General features: G+C 38.2%; 1 protein-coding gene across 1 annotated transcript in view; it reads left to right on the top strand.

Moving 5' to 3' along the window:
• Window positions 1-619: 619 nt before the first annotated feature.
• LOC309572899 (myosin-IIIa-like) overlaps window positions 620-24,338 on the top strand; it is a gene marked incomplete at both ends in the record, with an annotated part of 39,540 nt that continues 15,821 nt past the window's right edge. The window contains 3 exons of the mRNA XM_082281434.1: window positions 620-787; window positions 5,579-5,713; window positions 23,605-23,709. Of these exons, the coding sequence (XP_082137560.1) occupies window positions 620-787; window positions 5,579-5,713; window positions 23,605-23,709 (408 nt within the window). The remainder of the gene's footprint in view (window positions 788-5,578; window positions 5,714-23,604; window positions 23,710-24,338) is intronic.

Here is a 24,338-nt window from a genome sequence, read left to right as displayed (position 1 = left end):
GTGCTTGACTGTCAGAAGACCATAGCATTGTGAAAAGATCTGTCACTTTGATCTGCTTGGCCTTTTGAGATCTACGTCATAATTCAAATGCTAAGAGTGGCTTGTAAAAATGATTGTTTGCTGTAAGAGTTTGAATGAACCTAATGCTACTACTTAGGATGTGTTGTGTCGGTTTCTTTCCACTTCTTGCCTGATTCTTGGTAATGGACCTAAATTCTTTGGGATTTTATGAACTTGACTCTCATTCCCCCATCCCCCCAGAGATCCTGGAGTGACAATATATATTCATAGAAGTGCATAGGAAAGCTTCTACTAGCTTCACTCAAACTTGAATTTGGTTCAAATTATCGTTTGAATTTCCCTTCATTTGATATTGTGTTGACTGCACAATATCAAATGAAGGTATGTGCAGTCAACACAGTATCAAATGAAGGGAAATTCAAGTGCAGCAGTTCTTGTTCATTATGCTATCTGTGCAGGCACACTATATGCAAAAACACATTTCTAGTGTTTGAGGCTGGAATGTGTATTTCTCTTCCCATTTGTAGGAAGCAAATTGCTATCAACCATTTTTTGAGTGAACATTGAGATCTCTTTTTCCTAGGAGCCATCATTTGAGATGCTTCCGTTGACTGGAAAAACAATAATATTTGATAGCTTTCCTGATCCTTCAGATACCTGGGAAATAATTGAGACTATTGGCAAAGGAACCTATGGAAAAGTTTTCAAAGTGTTAAATAAGAAAAATGGCAGCAAAGCAGCAGTCAAAATTTTGGATCCTGTTCACGTAAGTTACTTATATTATACTTGGTTAATTGTGTGTTTATGTAGTCTTTTTTCTCTTAATCTTTGTAGATAGTTTGTATTGGAAGTGACAGTGAAATGAACTGTTTCAGCCTGCAATGTATCAGGCTAGCTATCAATACATTTTTCTTATCATAAGTGATCTTGGAAGTGGTTGCTTATGGTGAAAGTCAGAAATACACCTAAACTTTATTACTTTTACCTTGTTATCCCTTGTTTTTCTCTTGTTTTCAGAAGCAAAGATGATTATTTTCCTTTTCAGTACTAGGAATCCTAGCTTATTTTATTTTTACTGTTGTTTCCTTTCTTTTTTTTTTAGTTTTTGACATACTAGCCCGTAAGGAAGTTACGTACTTCTAAGTACTTGAGCTATACCTTCAAGCATCTGAGTACATGCTTGTAGCTGAGTTACAAGCTATGAGTGATACTTCAAAAATAAAATAGCATACTTTATTATTACTGTTCATTCTGTGTTTTCAGAATGTGCCAAAATATGTAGATCTCACAGAGAGATCCATCTTTTGAAATGGAAAATGCAAAGGGATTAGCTCTATGCGCAAAGCATTAGGCTACTGGGAGATGGAATTATGAAGTTGTAGAATATGATTTCGTTCTTAATAACTGACATTGGTTGGATGGCAGATTAATACTCAAAGAGTAAGGAAGAACACTAGTCTGGTTTGTAAAGGCACACCCCACTGACTTCATTGGTGCTGCACGTGGCTTGAGACTTTACTTGAGAATGAAACATGGAAAAGCAGCTGTTCCTGTTTCACTGGCCTTTTTGAGTTCATCTTCTGCACTCCCAGTATTGCATGACCTCTGGGCAGGAAGGGACGAGCATGTCATGCTGTGTGGACCCTACAGGTCTGGACCTGCACAGCCACACAGGGCTTTTCTACCTCTGCACATCACACAGTGTCAGATTATGATCCCATGACATGAAAGTCCATGGAATGTGTTGGTGAAAACATAGTGTCTTCCATTATCTTTGCTATGTTTCTTTCTGATCTGCTTTTAATTTCAATTTGCTTTCAAAGCAACAAAAGGGTGCTCATCTCAATTCAATACCACAACCTCTTCCAAAGTAAACATAACTTGCCGAGTGATAAGCATCTTGATGAGTTCAAATGCATTGGAAACTATTTTTGACTCTCTTGCTTTCTGTAAACAAGGTTCTTGTGCTTACAATGAATAGGCATGACTTCCTTCCCATTGGTGTTCATCTAAATGCCTGTTTGGCAGGAAATGCTTTTGCTTTCCTTTGTTTCACAAGTGTTCAGGAGTGATTCTTAAGTGGCAGCTGGCTATGGCAAGAATTCCTGAAGGAATTGGTGAAACTTTCAATGTTCTGTACACTTTGGAGGTCGCAAAAAAAGATTAAATGATGATGATAGGAAGAGAAAAGAAATAATAAAGCTGATGCTAGAGGAAAAAGAAATAGATTAAATGGGGAAAAGGAATAGACTGTAAAGAAAATGGAAGAAATAGAATGCATAAAGATGGAATATAAGAAATTGAAGACAGGCATATGTATAACTGATGAAGACAGGTTCCTTATTTTAATGAAAAAATGGCAGTAGCGCAGTCAACATCACACTTCCAACACTTGACTCTTAACTAAATGTTTTACCCTTTTTATTCTAAGAACACTATTCTTCTTTGGCCTCTCCTATTTACAGGTTCTCTGGAGCAGCTGCTGTACCTCCATATTACTGCTGAAATGACAATCCTGTATTGGAAATAGAGTGAAAGCAATAAACAAGTTCTTTTTATTTAAACTGAAAGTATTATTAATGGCTGCAGAGGGAGCCATTGCAATGAAGAAAAAGATACTTTATGTATTTTCTTCTTTACATTTCACAGTTATTTTTCTTTGAAGATCGTTTCAGAATTGTGCCACTTGAGACTGGAAACAAAGCAAAAGAAATGTGGTTTGGTTTAACTGCTATTTTGAAATTAGACTGGGAACCTACATTATCATGGGTGATATAAAACTGAAATAAGCATTTAATGTTTAATCCTTTAGAGCACAGATTCTTTTTGCTGAATAACAGCTCAGCTTTTTGAAACTGAAACAGGAAAGCAAAGGTGTTGAAATGAGAACATATGAAGATGGAACTGAGAAGGCTTAATCTTGTCCTCAGGACTATAAGTAAATACCATTGTACTTTAGAACTCTTAGCCAAATTATTCTATATATAGGATAAAAATATTCAGTCTGCCATTTCTAATACAGTTCTTTTGTGAAGGTAATTATGCTAAATTCAACCAAATATTTCAAGGTTTTTTTTCCTTCATAAAATACTGAGAAAGATTTTTTTTTTGGTAGGCACAGAATGAATATTCTATTCATTTAATTTCTCCTTATAATTGTAAAAATCTCATAAAATCTGAGTATCCCTCAGGAGACAGAAACCTCTATTAGTTCACAGTAGAACAGTGGGCTACTTCTCTTCCAATTTCCCCAAGGCAGTCAGAACTATTGTATGCTTTGTTTTTAATTTCTTGGCTTTTGACTGTATTTTTTTTCCTTTCTTTTATTTTTGCCAGATGCATTTTCTGTCTTCATCCCTGCTTCCACTCTTTCTCTTTCCTTTCTCTGCCACCTTCAGTATTTTGGTTCTTTCTTCCTCCCTCGTATTTTTCTTCTGTATTCTGTATTTTGCTTATAGGAGAATTACCTGAAAATGAGTTCCTCCTTTTTTAGAAAGAGGAAAATTCCTGCTGTTTTTCAGTTGTTCCAATAACAAGATCTCTAAAATCCTTCCTTGTGAGAAGAGTTATCCTGGTAATCTTAATATGAAAGTTTAATGGCCTGATTCATGACGATACCAGTGACAGAGGAAGTTCTTCGAGACCAGTCAAGCTGGTCTCAAGACAAAAGGCTTGTGTGAGGAACTTGAATTGGATATTGGAGAGACCTGTATAAGAAACAAGTGAGCAAGGTCCTCTTGGGACCTTGGGATGCGTTGAACAGAATGAGAAGGATCATCCTTCATTGGGAATGCAAAGCATCCCCTTTCTCTGCCATGGTCACTTCTATTTGGCTGTGCTGAGACAGGTTTTTGGCACTGAGTAGATGCTTTTCACTGATACAAAATCCATTCATATGTATAGTGGAGCTCCTTCTTCTAGAATGGATTTTTCACTTCTTTTTGTGCAGTTGTAAATAGCAAATTGTATTAAAAATGTTTTAAATCTGAAACAAGTATGTTAACTTTTTTTTGAGATCTAAATGAGGGGGAAATGGCTGCAGGTATTTTGCCTTTATCTGTTGACAGGAGGGATTGAATATTTTGTCAGTGTGACTCAAATGCAGTGTAATCATCATCCCTCAATAAGCAATTCCAGTGCACAGGTGGGAAGGGTTTACAGAGTCATCCAATGCCTGCTAAAGCCTGCCAATGCCTGTGTCCATGTTTGGTCTGAAGGGATTTGTACAGCTCCCAGTGCATGTGTTAGCAAAACTGGTCCTCATACCTCACCTCCAAATGGGTTTCCCTCACTGTCTAAGAAACCCAAGGTTTGTAACGAGAGCCTGACAAAAAGCCATGATTATTATAGTTCAGTAGCAGAACCCAGAGAGATCATGGATGTCACCAGCTTCTATGACAGTAGAAAATGACAAAAATTCCCAGATAATTCTAGAAAGTGGGATGGCAAATGAGTAAGATGTGGCTGCAGTCATACTTGTTCATGGACAGAGAGGTAGAGAGGTAGTTCCAACTGCACCATTTCTAGCTGGGGTTTCCATTAAGACTAAAGCAGGAACGTGATTTCCCAAGGCATCTGCATATCTACCTACTTGTGGATTGCACTGGCTTTGCCTTGAAATCACAGAATGGTTAAGGTTGGAAGGGACCGATGGTGGGGTCATATGATCCAACCTCCCTGCTCAAGCAGGGTCTTTCTAGAACATATGCACAGGACGTATCTGGAGAGTTCTTGAATCCCTCCAGAGAGGGACACTCCACAACCTCTCTGGGCAACCTGTTCCAGTGTTATGTCACCCATGCAGTAAAGATTTTCTTCCTCACATTCAGGTAGAACTTACTGTGAATGGGTTTTTGCCCATTGCCTCTCATCCTATTGCTTGGCACCACTGAGAAGTGCCTGGATCCATATTCTTGACACCCTCCCTTCAGATGCTTCTGGATACTGTTGAGGTCCCCTCTCAGTTGTCTCTTCTCAAGGCCCAGCTCCCTCAGCCTTTCCTCGTAAGAGAAATGCTCCAATCCCTTAATCATCTTCATAGCTCTCCTCTGGACCTGCTTCAGGAACTCCATGCCTCGCTTGTGCTGAGGAGCCCAGAACTGGACACAGAGCTCCAGATGTGCCTCACCAGGGCTGAGTAGAGAGGCAGGATCACCTCCCTCAACATGTTGGCAGTGCTTTTCCTAATGCATCCCAGGGTACCATTGGCCTTCTTGGATTCCAGGCCACACTGATGGCTCATGGACTGCTTTTTGTCCTCCAGGACCCTTGCTCCTTCCCCAGTGTTCTGAGGGCTGCTCTTTCATATCCCATGTGTTCATTAGTTGAAATTTATAAGGACAAAATAAAATTTTAAAAAATAACTGGTTTGTATTCACTAAACAGAACCAGGCTTTGTGGCTCTCTAAATGGTATATTCATGTTCTATTTGTTTTTTTCTTTGTATCATTTCAAACTACATTTGAATTGACAGAAAATACTTTGTGGGGTTTTTTTTTTTTAATGGCTATCATTATTTATTTATTAACTGCTATGTATTTATCATTTGTGACACTAGGATATTGATGAAGAAATTGAAGCTGAGTACAACATTTTGAAAGCTCTCTCTGATCATCCAAATGTAGTCAAATTCTACGGCATGTACTATAAGAAAGATGTGAAAAATGGAGACCAGCTTTGGCTAGTTCTTGAGGTAAATAATACAGAAAAATAGGAGGTTTATTCCAGTTGGTATTCCATTGATGGGTATAAACTCAATGAATAAGATGCAAGTCATTTGTTTAATGGGTTTTTTTTGCATGCAAAATGATAAATGCTGTTGTTTAGTCTTTTTAGTGTTCTGATTAAATTGTCTGCTCTGAGTTCAGCATTCTTATCTTGATATTACACTGATAATCCTGTGCCTTCAGAATTAGGATATAAATTCTAATAAACTCATAGGATTTGCTACCTAAAAATTCTAATAAACTCATAGGATTTGCTACCTAAAATCTTTCTTTGGTGAAAGGCTTGCCATGAGAATCTTCTTGTAGTAGCAGTTCTTTAAATATGACTAACATATGACATAGCAGTTAAAGAACACAGTATGGTGATTTTTTTTCCAAATGAAATTATAGAAATTATTTAACTGAATTCTTTTTTTTTCTGTGGAAGGTAAATGCACAAATAGATAAATAAGCCAATTAAGAGGAGCTACTTCCCAAATGCTGTTGAAAGCAGTAGGATTTCCTCAAATTAAGTTCAGAGCAATGTGCGTTTGTCTTAAGTTTTGAGTAATCTGTGAGCAGAGAGCTTAATCATTACAGTTTTCATAGATTCACAAGCTATTCTGTAAAAACTTCCTCTTTTATCCAGAGGAAAATGAAGAATATCTCTGACAGGAATAGTGTGCTTTTCCTAAGAATCAGGAGTTTTGCTGTCATTTGATCAGGGTTTGATAAGATTGAGATTGAAAAATTGGCTGCATTTTATGATTTTTCATCTAAGTAAATACAAATCTCCTACCAAATATCCCAATGATACAATGGTATCTAATCCCGGAAACAAGCCACCAGTAATGTATAAGTTCTAAAAAAATCTATTCCAAATTTTTATGTGTTCCCTTGGAAGATGTTTTTAAGAATTGTTTGCATTGAAAATCATAACAAATTATTAGGTTAGACTGACATCAAAAGGTATCAGGTCTTTGTGAAGTGAGCATCTTGGAAAATCCAGCTTCCATTGTATCTGCTGGGCATTTGAAACTCCCATCTGTGAAACTTCTGGCCTATACAGGATGGGTGCCAAACAGCCAGGCTGAAACAGACTGGGAGGAAACAGTCAAGTGTTTATATTTTAGCTTTTATATTTCACATGAAGTGATGTTCTTTATGTGAAAAACAGGAGTCTACATGTGGAGTATGTTTTATATTTACTCTTTTCATGCCAAGCTATACACGTGCAAGTGTTAGCATGGAGTGTGTGGAACAGTATTGGATGCTTCCTGTCACTGCACGTGTAGATCCATGAATGCAATGGATTTCAGCTGGTATGTGTAGATATGCATAAGTAGGAAAATAAATCTCACTAATGACTTTGGTGAAGCTTTCCTGTTAATAATAGTGTACGTGAAAGAAAACTGTCATAAAACAGATTTCTCTGTTCAAGTGGCACCTTCTTTTCAGCTTGTGTGCAGCTTTACAGGGCCATTGCAGTTTGCTTTTCACAGCAGCTATTAAGGTGTCCTGCATTTTATCAGAATGAATATCTTTTCATCATCTCCATTTTGTGCTCTTTGATCAGATCCATGGGCAGGACGATTTGGAGGGAAAGTTTCTCAAATTCCACTAGGAATGGGTTGTGATAGATGGCAAAACTCAGCATTTAATAATGCATTTAGAGCCACCACTGCTGTTTACCAGCAAAGTTATTCACTGGAGTGTTTGAATCCATGTATTTAGATGTTTGGGTTTGGGGTTTTTTTTCCTAGAGGAAAGAATCTTCAGCTTTTTAAGACATGTCCCATGCAATGTATTTTTAAGAAAACCACCTATGGGAATGAAAGTGAAACAAGAAAACATCTGTACAGAGTAACAGTACTCTTGACTTTCAGTTCTGAAATACCCTTCTCTCTGTAGGCTGCACTCAGATAAGCTGAACATCTGCTCCTCTTTGGATGTTGTTCTAATCGCATTTATAATACAGAACGTTGCTGGAGGGAGGATTCCTGCCAGGTGCATTAAGCTTTGTCGTGTGTGTCCAGAGACACAGGCAGAAGAAACTGTCCTACTGAGTCTGTTTTGGAAAGAAATCCCATACGTGGGATGAATCAGCTTAGCAGTTTGATGTCAGCAGACAGCAGCATGATGACACAGCTGAGGCAGAGTGTGCTGTAGCCTATTTCTTTCTGGTCTCGATGTTAGTTGAGAACACAAAATATCTGAGATAGTTGGAGATCATTTGATGGAAGATGGAGCAGACAGGAATCATATCAGGCCCTAAAGGTGAGCATGTAGGTCAGGGACAGGTGGGGACAGCAAATGGCACAGGCCTTGCCTGGTGCAAACAACCTAGGCTAGAAAGAGTGAAGGCTGAAAAGCCACAGCAAGGTAAGTGGTAGTTATTACACAGCTTTTATTTGCTGCTGTAAACCAGAGGCTGGAATCATAATGTGACATATTTCTATAGTTCATTTCCTAGAGAGATCAGGTAGAACTTTAAGAAGCATCTTGGTCCATTTTCAAAAGATGCAAAGTTACGCATGCCATATTTGAGATTAATTTGGGTTTGTGAGTCACATAAGTAAGCTAGTGTATTTTATGGTCCTCAATATATTTTTTAAGAAATAGAGGGAACATGCATTATTTTTAAAGTAAAAAAAAACTTATTTAATGAGTTAAAACTTATCTTGGTAGGGGAAAAATTTTGGAAGGAATGACTTTCCACCCAAAAATACAGTTTTGTAATATCTAGGCGTATTTTAGAAACCTCTTGTTCTGGACAGGTAGAGGGAATTGCCAAGAAGTGTTACAGAAATACATCCTTTTCACTCTGCTGAATGTCAAGAAGACTGACAAAATACTCTTTTTAGGTGTTTTTTTTTTCCCCAAAGTGTGTATGTGAACATTTCAAAAACATTTGCAATGTCCTGCTGAGTTAGACCAATGGTCCATGTGCCTCAACTTTCTGTGTACTGCAGTGGCACTAGAAGATGCTATTTAGGAAGAGTCTGTTGTCCAGTTTTTGCAGTCCATTTCCCTCATGCTTTCCAGCAACCATGATTGCTGTATTACAGATGTCCCAGACTATTCCATTTAGTATCCATTGATGGACACACTAAACCTGGTGATGATACAGGCATACTGTACAGTCTCCCCTTATGAGCATACAAGTTGAATTTTTGCATCACTATTATATGCTGATTTCTATTTCTATAATATTCCACATAGTAGAATATAATGTTTTCAACATTATGAAAATATTTCTAAATCTAATTATATTTCAGTGTGAAGAAATTTAGACTCCTGCTCATTTGAGAAGGAGGAATATGATACAGTTTCCAGTGGATTCCAGGCTCTATTTTCTGACCAGCTCTGTTGTTAAAAAGTACCTGCAGAGTAGTTGGTGCAATCTGTACAGATGCTGGTTGTGCACAGTCCAGACTGAGTGAATCTGATTCACCTTTGTTCTCATGTAGAACCTTTACTTGATGTAGTGTAATCTTCACCAGAGAAATCTTGTGGGAGTGTAGAGTAGCTTGTGCTTGGAATCTGCTTCTCTGAAGAGGTGTCATTTTAGCCTTTCCCTTTCCCTCAACCTTTTAACATGGGAAAAATAATTAAATAAATTGATAATTTGTATAATTCTGGATTTTTTCAGGCAAACTGGTATACTTTGAGTTTCATCTTCTGGATGTTTCTTGATGTTAATTGAACATGCTAACCAGACACTGGTAACTCAAAAGAATTACAGAAATATTGTCATGATGGATTCAGTTGGCAGCTATGTTTGGTGATTTAAAATTTGCCTGAAGTGATTCAGATTTTTTACTTACCTTTGATCATTTAAAGTTAATATTAAGAGGAAAAAAATTGAATGTACAAATATCTAAATTCTCTTTTTAAGTCCTTGGAATGCTTCTATTTGTGATTTATTTTCAGAAAGAAGAAAAAAATCTTAAACCCAGTAAATAGAAGCTCTCAGAAGCTGGAATTAAACTAGAATACAGGAAACTATTGCATCAGTTCACCTGCTACTCCTTCTGCAAACATAGACAAAGTAGAAACCCATGGTTAATCAGAGGAGGGACATTGTAACAATTGTAAAGGTAGCACCATACAGAAAAAAGGAATAAAATGCCAGTATATCAAACTGCCAGCCTGCTATACCAGGGTTATGTCGGTCCATCACTACTAGTTTATTTCCAGTGACTTGCCAAAATGCTTGTAACAGGATAAGAGCTGAGAGAGAACCTGTGAACAGACTGTGCTGTGTTATGGGCACAGAGTAGCCCACCAGTGCAGTTCTTGCCCAGTTACCAATCACAAGGTCAGTTGCCTTTGTCTGGTGAGGTGTTTAAATATAATGAGAATGTAAGAAGCTGAGATCCCCTTATAAAAATCCTTTCAGGTTTTGTGGAGATCCTTTAGAAGAGCTACGATTGTTGAATTTGCCTAGAGATGGAGAGCCCTGCACAATGTGTAGAGTATCAATTTTTCACTCCTTTCCCGTCCAAAGACTGACTTCCTAGCAGAGAGCTTTCATCAAAGGTATAAACCAGAAGGAACAAATGGCTTTGGGAAAGGAGAACTGAATGGATAACAGAAGTCAGTTGTGATCTCAATCAGCAGCAGGCATTTGTGTCAGCATTGTAGTACAGGAGAGTTATTAAGGAGGATTTGAAGGAGGATGGTGCTATGATTTTCTGTTTTGCTTTAGTTGCTCTTTAAAAGCAGAAAGGAAAACATGTTACGCCAGCAGATAGCCAGCAATGGATGCCAGCACTGTGAGCTGATCAAGGATAGAAGTAGATCTCTTGCTGCGTAAGAAATGGTATTAGAACTGCTGTGGGGTTTGACAGTAAAAGCATCCAGCTCATGTTTGATATGACTGAGAAAGGGCAGCCAGTGTGAGGGTTCAAAGGAATAATGGCATGGTTGGAGATGGCTGGTTAGGGATAAGTACTCATTAAAGCCAAGAGAAGAAGGTGTTGCAGTAACTCCTAGGTAAAATTAAGAATGCTGAACATTGCAGTATCTGTCCTGGAGTGAGTCTGCTGTGCTGTTGCACTGTTGTGTCTGCTCTTTGGAGAGAGAAATTTAGCATATCAGATGCTTCCAGATGTTTGCAAATCTAACTGTGGTCATAAAGAGAGCCTTGGAGTTAATGGAATATTTATAAACTTTCCTCGCAGTTTCATAAATGAACAGTGACAGCACAATTTACATGTGTGTCAGAGAAAAACAAGTATAATTAATGCCCAAGTTTTGTGTGGTTAAAAGTCTTGGATCTTTCACTGACCTACTATATGTGAAAGATTTTCTGATCATGTTGCCTTTTAAACATTGCATGTAATTGCATTTCGTTGCATGAAACTCACTGAAGTGCATCCTTCTTATTTAAACAACAACAACAACAAAAAATCATCTGCTTTGTTATATAATGTCCGATCTATGGAATATATTCATGTAAAGAAAGAACAGTCTCAGCAAGTCCAGTTGCCGAGAGGATGGGAGGTTTTTTTCCCTGCTGCAGAGCTGAGGTGTTAATAGTGCAATTCTAGTTTGCTGTGTGGTTTCTACAAAAGAGAGCAACAACTGTCCAAAGATCCAGTTATTGGTATTTTTCTTAAAAAAAAAAAAAAAAGACTAAAATATTTCACTGCTGTTTTGTACCTTAACTTGAATGAGGCTTCAGCTGTTTGAGAGCTGGAAGTCTGGGTGATGTAAAATGTGAAGAAAGACAAGAAATTATTTAAAAAAAAAAAACCCAAAACCCTGCTCCCCACCCTCCCCAAAAAACCCTAATGAACCAAAACGAACCCAAACCAACCACGACAGATTCTTTGACTTTTACAATCATCTCAATTTTTGCAGTAGATGACAATATATTTACTCATTTACTTTTGACTCATTAATTTTGCTTTTCTAAGCTATATAGGGAGACTGATAACTTCTGTGTGCTAGGTAAATAGATCAATATTTATTTTTAATCTGTTTGTCTAGATAATCTTCCTTGACTGAGCTTGCGATGCTTTTACCTCATTCCCATATCCCAGTCTAAAAGGGCAAGGAGTCCTGTACCATGTATGGAGCAGGGGATGGATATGGTTCTGGCAGGGAGAGTGTGCTGTCACTCCCGCGTGGCCAACACAACAAGGCTCTTCACAAGCCACTGCTCCTTTGCCAGGCACAGGCTACCTCTTCAGGGGGCTGTTTATGCCCAAGCAGGCTGGGCACAAAAAAGTGAAGCTCAGAGCAGGATGAGTAGTTCTGCCCTTCTCTCTTGCTGAGATTTCCAGCGCTGTGGAAGAGTCCTGGTGGCTGGCAGCAAAGCATTTTCTCTCCATTAGCTTGATATTTTTCCTTTCTCAGCTAATGGTGGTGTCACTCTTCATGGCACCTCTCTGTGCATGGAGGAGGGAGAGAGGAGTGGCTGTCAGTGTTTTAAAGCAGCTAATTCTTGTTCTAAATGTGCAAACATGTTTGGCTGAAAATATCTGCAGCTTCAGTTTCTGTGGCCTGCAAGGAAAGCACAGAGCTTGGGAAGTCACTGGTCATGCAAAAGTTCAGCAGACAAATTCATGTTATTGAAGCTGCTGGGACTTCAGTTGTTGAAAGCCATTTGACTGAAGATTTTGTCTTTAAAAAATAATACAATTGTAATGAATCAAGAAGCATTTAGGCAACACTCTCGGACACATGATGTTAGTCTTGGGGTTGTCCTGTGCAGGGCCAGGAGTTGGTCTTAGTGATCCTTGTGGGTCCCTTCCAACTCAGAATATTCTATGGTTCTATAAGGAATGGGTAGAAGTATGGAAACTGGAGTTGTTTTTATTGCTGTGACAGTTTTAGCATGGGTGGGAAAATCCAAATTCAGTCACGATTCTTTCTGTGAGGCCTCTCTGAGTAATGAGCACTGGCTGGAGTGAGCCCCACTGGAATTTTTGGGAGTGCCTTGAAGCAAGACCCAACAGTCTCATTTTGGCTTTCAAATAGATGAGCTAAACTAGAGACATCACTCTATCAATTACTTCTCTTTTGCATGAAGTAGAGGACCTTGTGATATGGACAGTTTAATAATTTCTTTAGGATTTTCCTTTGGCATGCTTACAGTATGCTTTTGTTAGATACAGGAGTTACTATATGCAGATGTGTTTCCATCTAAGGGAATAAAGGCAAGTTTATGGAGTTTAAAAAAAGCTTTGAATGGAAGTTGTTCTGTTTAATGGAATATATAATAACAGTTATAATAAGAAAGCAGATATACAGCTTTTTTTGCTATGTGGTATTTGCTGTAAAACAGTAATGTTTCAGGAAATTAGCATAGTGGAAAATAACAAGTCCATTTATGTTTTATAAAAGGCTGGGTGAGGGGAAGGAAGCTGTCATTTGCTTAAATATTATTAGCTATTTTCAAATGGCATATATAGAAGAAAAATTAAACAATTGAAAATTGCTTTTTCATATTTCTTAACACAGGTCATTTTTCAGTAATGTCTTTTGTTATAATTGCTCTATTCAGACCAACACTGAATGTTTTGATCCATTACATGCCTGAATTGGGCTTGATTTCATCATTTCTAATGTGTCCCTCTTTGCTTCCCAATTATAGCAATTTTTCACTCCTGAATCATATCCTATTTTCTCAAGACCAAAGGTGTGTGGCTACAACTATTATTTGATGCTTCAAACTTTTACTAAACACTCATAATTTCTCTGCATAATGTATATTTCATATTACATTGGGGTTTGCACAGTTTGCATCTTTTAAACAACTGGTTATGGTTCACCTTGCTGGAGAATACTCACATGCAAAAACCCAGTTCTCAGTAACTTAACAATTCTTGCCATCATGCAGTAAAGCAGAAGCCCAGAAAAAATAGTTTTACCAAACCACGATGTAATTTAATGGCATATGAATAATACGCCTCTCACATTCTAATATTTAACATCACTTTGCTTTCTGTACATTTAATTTTTGATCGTAGTTTTACCAACTGTGAGGTAATTGAAAAGCAAAATAAAGCAAAACACTAAAACCCACCTTTTGTGTAGGTTTTTTTTAGATCCCAGATAACCAGACCTCCTTTATCTGTAACGGGGAATAGCATCAGTCATTGTAAGAATGCTTGTGCTAAGACCTTTTTGCTCTTTGCTCGAGGGTTTGCTTTCTGACACCTATCAAGTGTGATAGGCAATACAGTTTTGCTGGTTTTGTGCTCAGTTTACGTGTTGGGCTTCTTTATAAAGGAAGTGACTGAAGTCACTCCAGTGGTAGGGAGAGGGGTCTACTCCTCATTCTTTTTTGGGCAGAGGGGGCTGAAAGCTGCAAACTATAGGAGAAGAGTACTCAAGGAACAAGGAGCCAGGAGGTACAGGAACAAGACAGTCATGTGTCAGTGGTGATGAAAAGTTCCCTGGGCTCCAGAAATAATGTCAGCATTTGTTGCAATTCAGAAAGCTGCTACTTTCCCAAAATCAAATCCAGGAAGCAGGGAACTGCCTTGCACACACACAGGGAACAGGGAGAGATTGGTTTACAAAGCCTTTTAATTTCAATTCTGTCTGCTCTAGTCTCTCGGAGTTAATCATTCCAGTAGTTCATTAAAATAAAAAAAGGAGAAGAAAAAAATGGCTTTTGAGTTTAGCATCATTTTGTTCTTATAAAATTATCTTTAAGAAAGTCCTTCAGAATGTTCTTGCTTAGTAGGGTCCTGTGACAGTTACAGAGTCCTGCAGCTCCTTTCATGTCCTGCACACTCCCAGGAGGACACCAATTGCCTTGAGGATGAGTGGGTTTCAGCTTCACTCCTTTTGTAAAAGCAGCCTTCTGACAAGCCCCATTGTTTGGATCTGTGTTTCCCCGGCCGTGCTTTCAAACGCAATAGGGAAGATTTCTATTGCAGTAATTTAAATTACAGTGAATTAGACTAAATTACTGTCTTCATGTAGAAATACACAAATGAAATGGATTGAGCAGTGTGGACATGGCAGTACTTGGACCTACTGTCTGAACCCTGAATCATATAGAAATGATGCTACAAAAAAGGAAGGTGCTAGGAAATGTTTCTTAACTGGTGAAGAGTGAACAAAAGTAAGGCAGGTCTGAGCAGGCAATAAAACCTGTGAAGTGCTTGCTGTTACCACAGGCTGCCCTCTTTGCTTAGGAGAGTCTTTGTGTTTTCTAGAGCCTCAGCTAAGGTTTGCAGCAGTCAGTAGAAATACTTCTGTCATGATGAATGCCAAGTTAATCACTCTTTTTTTCTCCCTAGCCAAGGGAATGGTTTTGTCCTCTAAATGTTGTTTTTACCACTGCTCTTTGTGTATGATAAAATGATGAATTGTACTAAGTTTGCTCTATCAAAATATTCTGTCTTGGTAAGCTCCCTCTTGTATTTGCTCAGGAGGTCCTGGCTCTTTACTGACCAGTGCCTCTCAGTTTTGTGGTTAGGTTAGCTCTGATTTTGCAAAATGACCCTTACATTTATTTGATTATTAAAAAAAAAACAGCTGTGCTATGGTGTTGCCAGGCCATGAAGCTATAGTTGAAGCTCCTTTAGAATTTCTGTTTTAAATATGTTTTGACCCCAGTTGCTTTGCAGAGCGCATTTGTAATCATAGCTTGGTACCACTTCAGCTGTATAACCTTTTGAGAGGATATGGACAGGTGATACATTGATTTCTTCATTAGCACCTTGATGGGGATGTAAACGTATTATAAAGAATGTGAATTATGGGATGTAAGTTTGTGTCAGGATGAGCTAGAAGGAGAATTGAGCTGGGGTCTGTCCTGTAAACCTTTTTCACAACAGTGTCACCTCACCTACTTGCTTTTTTTTGTGATATTACAAATGTTTTAGAACAGAAAAATCCTTCCTTTGGGGAGTAGGGTTTTTTTCCTGTTTATGTAAAACCTGCTTGGCTTCATTCCATTATGCTGAGTTTAAACAAAGAAATTTAGGCAATAATTGCATCATTGTGGCTTTTCCATTTTAGCCATGATGTGAAGATATCTATGGTCTGACTGAGAAATATAAGAGTTTGTGAAGGCCAGCATTGCATAAGATGAAACAGGCAAACTGTTCCTCTGGCTGGCTGTCTTGTCAGTGCATGTGCGTGGCAAAGAAAATGAGAAGTTAAAAGCCAAACTGAAAGGAAAGAAATCAGAAGCAACACACAAACACCCGTGAGGCTGTGACTAACACAGCCCTGGAGGTGCTAGATGATATAAGAGAGCAAAATCATAAATACCACATGGTTTTTGATCACTGAAGCAAAATAACTCAGGAAAGATGCCTGTTTCAGTGATAAGTTTCGTTCACACTAAATTGAAAGCAATCAACTTTATCTAAAAGCATAGAGAAACCATTGCTGTGGTTTCTTTTGGGTTGGGTTATGGGTTTGGGTTGTCTTGTCCAGTCGTTAGGAAAAATAGGAGCTACAGTGCATATCTTTCTTCCATTTGAGATGAAATTAAAACTGTGCTGCACAGACAGGAGCTGTGTACTGAACCACCTGGCCCATACAGAAAAGAGATTTAGTTCCCTGTAAGTTTTCACAAGAACCTTCAAGTATGGGTGGTATGTGTTAGGTGCTGTCAGTGGAATGTGCTCTTTGGCAGTAATAATTATGAAAACATGTCACACTGTAGGCAGAGAATAGGAGTTATCTGGTCACAGGTGACCCTGTGAGATGGACAGTCCATGGAGTTCTTTCTTGGAGACAGAAGGCAAAGACAGTGACTCTGGAAATGGCTTTATCAGGTCAATTATGTTTGAATAGACCAGATCTCTGTTGAAAAGCTGAAGATAGAAGGAAATTTGAGTGAAAAAGGCCCCAAAGTAGTTGCTTTCACTCACCTAAGAAAAGAAAGGATGGTAAAGATGGCAGCAGGGTAAAGATAATGGGCTTAGGGAGAGTATGCTTTAGCTGGCTTTGGGAACTGGTAGGTACCTGCACTTAGGAAAAATAATGTAAAAATATAGGAAAGTGCCAGGGTAGCTGGCAGTTCTTTAAAGACATTAAAAACACAATAGCAAATTAGCTGTTGCAGAGAAAAATAGAAGCACAGTAAGAGACTAGTGATAATGCATTAGGGTCTGCTTCTTCTAATATTTCAGAATGCCTTCAAATAGGAGAAACAAAAATGCTCAGCTAAAGCATTTAGAGACAAGTTCAGAGGGTCTAATGTGGAGAGTGGTAAAGACAAGGTTACTAGAGAAATGAGATACAAGAATATTTAGTATATGTCTTTACAGTGAGGAAGAATAATGTCCTAGGAAAATACAGACCAATCTGCTTAACTTTGATACCCATAACAGATCCAGAACAAATTAATAGAAACCACTGTAGAACATGCAGAGCCCAGTAATGTGATAAGTGGTCAACTTGGACTGGGCCAGAACAAATTGTATTACTACAATGTAGTCTTTTAACAGGCTAACTGGTGTAACATGGAGAAAACAATAGATGAATGTCTTTTGTAAGGATTTTATATGCTCCCCTGCGACGTGCTTGTGAGGAAAATGTGGAAATACAGACATTTCACAAAAACAAAAAAGCAAATAACCTCTTTTTCACAAAACTGGACTTCAGGGCTGGGAGAATCTCAAGCAGGCATCTGCTTTTGGTCTGTTTCTATTCATTAATAACTTGAGTGATAAAAAAAAGTCCTCATAAAAATTTGAAGTGGATACCTAGTTTAATTAAAGTCAGATTGGGGAATAGCATCAGATTCACAGTTGTGACTAGGAGAGGAATTTTTTTGAATCACAGAAAAGAGATTCATTCAAAGTACTGCTGTCCATAGGAATAAAAAATGGGACATACCTGACCAGGCTGTTATTCTGCAGAAAGGGATTCTCTGTAAAGTGAAGATGATTGTGTTCTGTTCAGCTTTTCTCAGCTAAGACAAGACTTCCAAAGGAATTCTGTATGCACTTTGGGGCAAAATGTGAGACAAACATCAGTGGTAAATTGAAGGCAGTCTGAGTGGAGAAAATGTGGAGAATTTCAAAAGGTTACAACAACTAACCTTGTACAGCCTAAAAAAAAGAGGGGAAAAAAGAGACATATCATGGTAGTAGTCTGGCAGGGATGGAAATAGAAAATAATGATAATTTATTATCATATACTGCTGAAAGGAAGGGCAAAACTAATACAGTTTTGTTGGAAGCAAAAAGGATTCAGGTTGGATAGCAGGAAAAATGCTGTATCAGGCTAGAGAAACACAGAAACAGGCTACTTAGAAAGACTGGAATCTTCCTCAAGAGATTTTTAGGAGCAAGTTAGACATACATCTGAAAGTTCCAGGTCTCTACACAGTGCATATGGGGTGGACTAAGTGATTTCTTGAGGTCCCTTTTACTCCTCTGCTTCTGTAATTTTATGATGACAAAACAGCAACAACTAAGAGTCTTCTGTTCTTACAGCTATCAGTCTTGAAAGGAAGGTGCTGTCAGCTCAGAGACTGGCAGTGCTGCTTAGAAGAACAGGTCAGATTATTTGTCTATTCTAAGAACGGGGGAAAATAGAGATTAGTGCCTGTGATGCTTTTTAGCATTCTTGTGTGAGATAACATTAAAGCAAGGTTGGACTTTTTCATAAGATAATTCATGCATGACATAAACTGTGCATATGTGATGTGCTGCCCAGTTATTTATGTATGTAAAGACAGGGAAGGAAGTAATTGTAGTTGTCCCACTGTTTGCATCCAAGCTGCTGAAGTAAGATGAAAGCACCTTGACAACTGCTTGATGCAAGCAAACATTACCTGACAGCTTAGTACAGATGCGTAAGTCAGGAGCACTTAGATGATTAAAGGCTGTAATGGCCCTCACAAAAGTGCAAGTGATAGCTTTCTTCAAAAGGGAGATGATACTGAATCTTTATTCAACAGGCATCAGAATCGAGAAGAGCTGAAGAGGAGAAATGTATAACTGGGTCAGAGTGACTAAGACCTAAAAAGAACATCTGCATGACTGTGATGTGATGGCAATTTTAAGTGACATTTCATGTGTTAGGATCATGCTTTTTTATATTTTTTTTCTGCAGATAGCTTAGCATACTAATAGCTCAATTACAGTAGCACATGGTTCTGGCAGATGGGTGGGTGGAGAACTGCATGTCATCCCAGTATGAGTCTTTGCCTTTTTGAGCGCCAGAAAATCATAAGGGAGGAGCCCTTTTCTACCACTGCAGAAGGTTCCTAAGCACCTCTTTTGATACAGCTATGCATGGCCATCAGAGCTACAGCTCTTTAAGGCAGATTTTTATATGAGTCAAGCTTTCTATTAAATCATTCTTTTGATTGGCTTAGGTACACAAGATTTCTTTTGCTCTTTCCCACTCTTTCTGCTGTCTGAATATCCAGACTAGGAACTGAATTCAAAATTCATTAAATTCATATATTCTGAATCATATAAAAGTACAGCATGGAGGGAACCTTTGGAAGTTATTTGGTCAAGCCCCTTGCTCAAAGACTATTAACTGAAATGTTACAGATCTGTCTTTTCAATTCAAATTTGAATATTTCCAAGGATGGATATATCACAGACTCACTGTGTAATCTCTCCCAGTGCTTAACTGAGTGGGAAAATTTTTTGTTTATGTCTGGTAGGAATCTCCTGACTTGCAGTGGAGGATTGTTGCCTCTCATCCTTTGCTGTGTGACACTAGGAAGATTCTGTCTCTATCTTCTCCACCCAGTTGTAGGTAGCCTCAAGGGTTCAACTTACCTTCCTTTTAGTTGCTTGTTTTTGTAGGTAGTATTTGCATTCTATCGATGCAGGCACTGAAAAAACTGCCAGTAAGGAAAATACCTCTAAATCACAAGGGAACAATAGAAAAAGTGACTAATACTAATTTGATGTAAATTGTTCATGTACAAAGTTCTGACATTTCTAAATTACTTCCCTGTGGGGTGATCACGAATATCTTCCCTTCCTGTGTCTCACAGGCTGGACATTCCAAGAGAATGTCCCTTTAAGCTGACTGTATTCAAAGCTAAATGGGGGCTTCCATCTGATACAAACCACAAGAAATGCTTCTGTGTATGTAAGAGAGAATGGGTGTGAATGTATGGGAGAGAGAAACAGAGTTACGACCCTCTCCTACCAGAAGAGGCCATGTCTCATGACAGGTGAAAGGCCATTTCATTTGGTGAGTTGCTTTGACCTTCAGGGTAGGGAGCAGCCCTGTGGCAGAGCTCAGACAGACATATAGCTTCTGCTGCATGACTGTGTCCCGAGTTCTCTGTGCATTTGTTGTTCTCTGCTTACAGTGCCTGTCATCAAGGTGTTCTGAGGAGATTTTACCAAATGCTGTAGAGCAAATGACACAGACTGATCAGCCATTTGGTCATGTGAGTTCGCAAGGTTTGCAACAAAATAATAGCTACCAGCACCTCCCTTCTCTAGATCCTTCACTGAAAACTAGAAAGATCTTTTTAAAAAATTATCTCTGTTGCCTTCATGATTTCTTGTCATCCAAGCATTTCAGTTGGCTTAACTCAAACTGAGCAGCTTTGATAAGAGGCTACACAGTGTTTCTACTGTGGACAGCATGCTACTGAGAAGCAGCAGATATCATAATTATAAGCTGCAATATTTAACAACACCCCAGGAAACTTTCTGTCTGGCATAATAACTAACTGCTAAATAATGTTTATCCCATAGTCTCTCATTAAAGGACTGTATGACTCAAGGTTATGTGATTTTTTTTTTTTTAATGATTTAGGGTTTTTTACTCCTATAAGTTTCTATGGACTAGATCCTGATAAACATCCCCAAGGATAATTTATTTACCATCTGCTCAAATTCTCAAGCAAGCATGGTCCATCACTGTATTGGGCAGGAGTATCATAACTTTCTGTAGCTTCTTGTTTTGAAAGGGAAGAGAAGAGCCTGACTTTTTAGGACAGGGACTTTTTGAAGTGTTTATGATACCTTTGGATTGAGTACACATGCAACTTGCTACCCTGAGTCAGGAGAAAGAATCACCATTTCAACTTTAGTTATGTGCATAGTTTTAGGGACATGTGGCAGCTTCACCTGCAAAAAATGCACGGTAGAGATAGGAAATTAGAGCAGAGACAGCATTTTACCCATGACGGTAAAAATAGAACAGGTTAATACTAACCCGTGTCATCGTTGTCGTCATCGTTCCCCCCTCCCACCCACACAGTGTAGAGCACACACATACAGTGTCTGCCATAATCTCCTTTTCTAATTGTAGTTGTATTCCAGTAATCCCTTTTCCTCCTTATAGCTGCTTGTATTCTAATACCCAGCCTTTTTCCCCCCTCTCCCTCCTATGCTGGTGGTCTCAGAAAAATATTAGTTGTCTGATGTAAGTAAAAGTACAGCTCTTTGGCACAGAAGCAGCAAAAGAAAAGTTGCCCTATGCGTGTGTGCAAGAACCTGTGTCTATAACATCCTCAGCTGAACTCTGTTTAAGCAGCCACCCTGCCCTGGGAGTTGGCAGAGAGTTTCCGTGCTGGTATGGCTGACTTCTGGGTTCTTTATTTTGAGACTTGTTTAGCTGAGCTTTTGCATACCCATGTTAAGGTTTTGTTTGGTCTAAAATAATCACAGTTTTAATATGTTACGTTACCTGATATTTTAAGTAGGTGTTATCTTATAATGCAGGTATTTATCTCATAACAAGGATTTATATCTTATGAAAGTAGTAGAAAAATTAGTTAGACCAGCATATTAAAGGAAGTAAAAATTAACATTGCTGACCCAGGCAAATAAATTCAGTATTGGCTTCACTGCCTAAACATCAGAGGGTGATTTCTGAGGTGTTGTTTCTCCTTTCTTCTGCCTACAAAAAGAATATATTCATTTTCTTTATGTTGAACAGGTATACAGCTCTGTAAAGAAAACAGATCCATCTGTAAGAAGCAAAATATTACATCTCATATTATGAGATAATGAAGAAGAATAGTTTGAAGAATATCGTATGTGTAATGTATTTCACAGTTGGTTTGTTACTTCTCAGACAGTTTCAGTGCCCTGAGTTCAAGTGCATTAAATTAACCAGGATTATTGTCATAATCCATTTGGTTTGATTAAATATGTCAGTGATGTGCCAAAGTTAAAATGATGGAAACCCTGAAAAGATAATGTCATTGTAAAAAAATAACTAACTTGAAAATGTCGGTGTAGAAGACAGACCAGCATGGCTAATGACAGTAAATGAAATCCTGCTTGGGAATCTGATCCTTATCCAGCAAAGCATTTAATCCCATCATTTAAGCATATGAGTTCTTCCCTCTCTAAGCATGCATATTGTCCCACTTAGGTAAGGGTGAGGTTAAGTGAGTTCCAAGACTGTTGCCATAGAGCTCAGCCTCTGTCAGACCAGAGCCCTTGCTGACCTGATGGGGGACACATCTTGCAACAAGAGTTATGTATTGAATGGCATTTCTGGAGGCATTCTTGTGGTGCAAGTTCAGTGCAGCCTAGGGGTTTCAAAGATAATGAGAGAATTATTGTTCTGTTTGTGTAAAAAGGGATAGAAAATGCTTTATATGGTAAGGTGTAAGTCTTTTTTTAATTGCAGCACAGAAAAAAATGTAGGGGTATAGATGAACAGGTGAAAAATATACATACACAAAAGAATCTGACGTCTAGAATTCTGCAGTTGAAAGGTTTTACTGGTAAATTATGCCCTTGATTTGAATATACTTCAAAAGTAGTGAAAAGGAATTACTGCTTTGTGCTGCATTGTTAAAATACCTTACATGGGTATTTAATTTCATGTGAAAAGCTACTGGATGATGATACTGTATAAGAATTGAAGTTTATTTTACTGTTCTATTGGAAGCAGCTACCCCTTTGTAGAGACAATGGCTCTTCAATCAATGAGTATTGTCAGGTGCATTATGGATAGTTTAAGGGCTTAAGTGCTAATTTCATCTTTGCAGACGTGTAACTCCTACAGTAGTAGGTACTCCCTAACATTACATTGTTACTTCTTCCTGCGGAAAAATTGTAAGTGATAAAAATGAACATATGAAGTACTGCAGTCTAAACTAACCTGCTGGTAATGTGTGCTCACTATTGTTTTTAGAGAGCAGCGCCAGGTCTCTTCTTCCCACGTGTATGGGACAGGACAGGGGTTTGCAGGAGTCTGGCTGGACTCTCTCCTCTGGAGAGTGAGAGAAGATTGTCCAGAGCGGATAGTGGCTCTGCACCTGGAACAAGGAGCTGACAGGGTTGATGCAACAAGGGCTATAATTAGTCTTACACCCATGGCACACCTTGTTTCAGTGGAAGACCTTTCTTTCCACAGTGCTTTCATCATATTCCACAATACCCATGCCTTGTGTATCACACCTTCCTATGCTAGGAATTAAGTGCTGCTTGGCAAAAAGGGCAGCTTTACTGTTGGAAGATTTCATGTTAGGGAAATTTCTCTGCTGCCTGTCTTCTGAAGCCTTAAATCCATTTTATACTGTACATATCTTTTGTGCCTGAGAATTGGTGTTGTAATAATGTGCATTGGTGGTGAGTTGCACATGATGAATATAAGAAGCAATTAGTATGCCCCACAAAATATGCTTTCACAGCTAATTTATTGCACTGTAATCAACTTCTGTTTCAGTGAAAAGCAATCATGGATACAGGAAAACAAAGAGATAGACTACTGTACTTGTGTTTGGGCAAGAAGAATTAAATGCAGAAAGTAGTGAAAAATAATTGGCAAAAATTGCTGTGTAAGTTGTTTGTATAAATGGTAGACTTAAGGACAAATTTGTGGTTTGTCAGTTTAGTAGAATCTCATTTGGCTACAGATACAAAAAAATACTGAAAGTGAAAACCAGGTGGCTACTCCAACACTCCCTAATTCCTTTTTATATTCCTCTTGTGTTTTGTAGCTGTGCAATGGTGGATCTGTGACTGATCTTGTGAAAGGATTTCTGAAGAGAGGCGAAAGGATGAATGAACTTATAATTGCCTACATTTTACGAGAAGCTCTGATGGTAAGATAAGCTTTCAATGAAAGGATAGTCAATATTCGACTCATACTTTTCTAAAATTAATGAAGATCATGTCCCCACTAACACAGCTCACTATCTTGTATTATAGCAGTGTTTAATGAAATCAAGGCAATGTTTGATTAGGATAGTTCTTTTTAAGCAAGCAAGGTAAATAGCAGTTAATCTGTTTGTTTCACTATTAAGAGAATGAAAATTGATTCCTGACCATTGATCAATTTTCTTAGTAAATACAGTTCAGCATCAAAACTGCTTTTCTTTTAAGATAGCAGAAATATCATCAAAATACTGTTCAGCTTTCAATGTCTCTATCCAAACTATTTTTATAGTAAAATGATCCACATATCTAGCATATTCAAACCCTGCTACAAGAATTTGGTTTTGCTCATTAGGATCAAATGTATTTATCATTTCCTTATAACTGAAATTTAACTTTCTCCGGTGGAATTTAGGTCTTAGTAGTTTTCTTTGAGTTTATGCTCTAAAGGTATTATATATAGGTTTACAGTGATATTTTTCTGCTTTCATCTTAAAATTTCTATTTGACATAAAGTGTGGCAATTAAAAAATAGCTTTTCCTTGTCATGTGGCAAGTGGTTTTGCAGTAAGAATGA

The sequence above is a fragment of the Coloeus monedula genome (assembly GCF_965178545.1).
Source record: "Coloeus monedula genome assembly, chromosome: 1".
Classification (NCBI taxonomy): Eukaryota; Metazoa; Chordata; class Aves; order Passeriformes; family Corvidae; genus Coloeus; species Coloeus monedula.
This window is presented reverse-complemented; position numbering and strand designations above follow the sequence as displayed.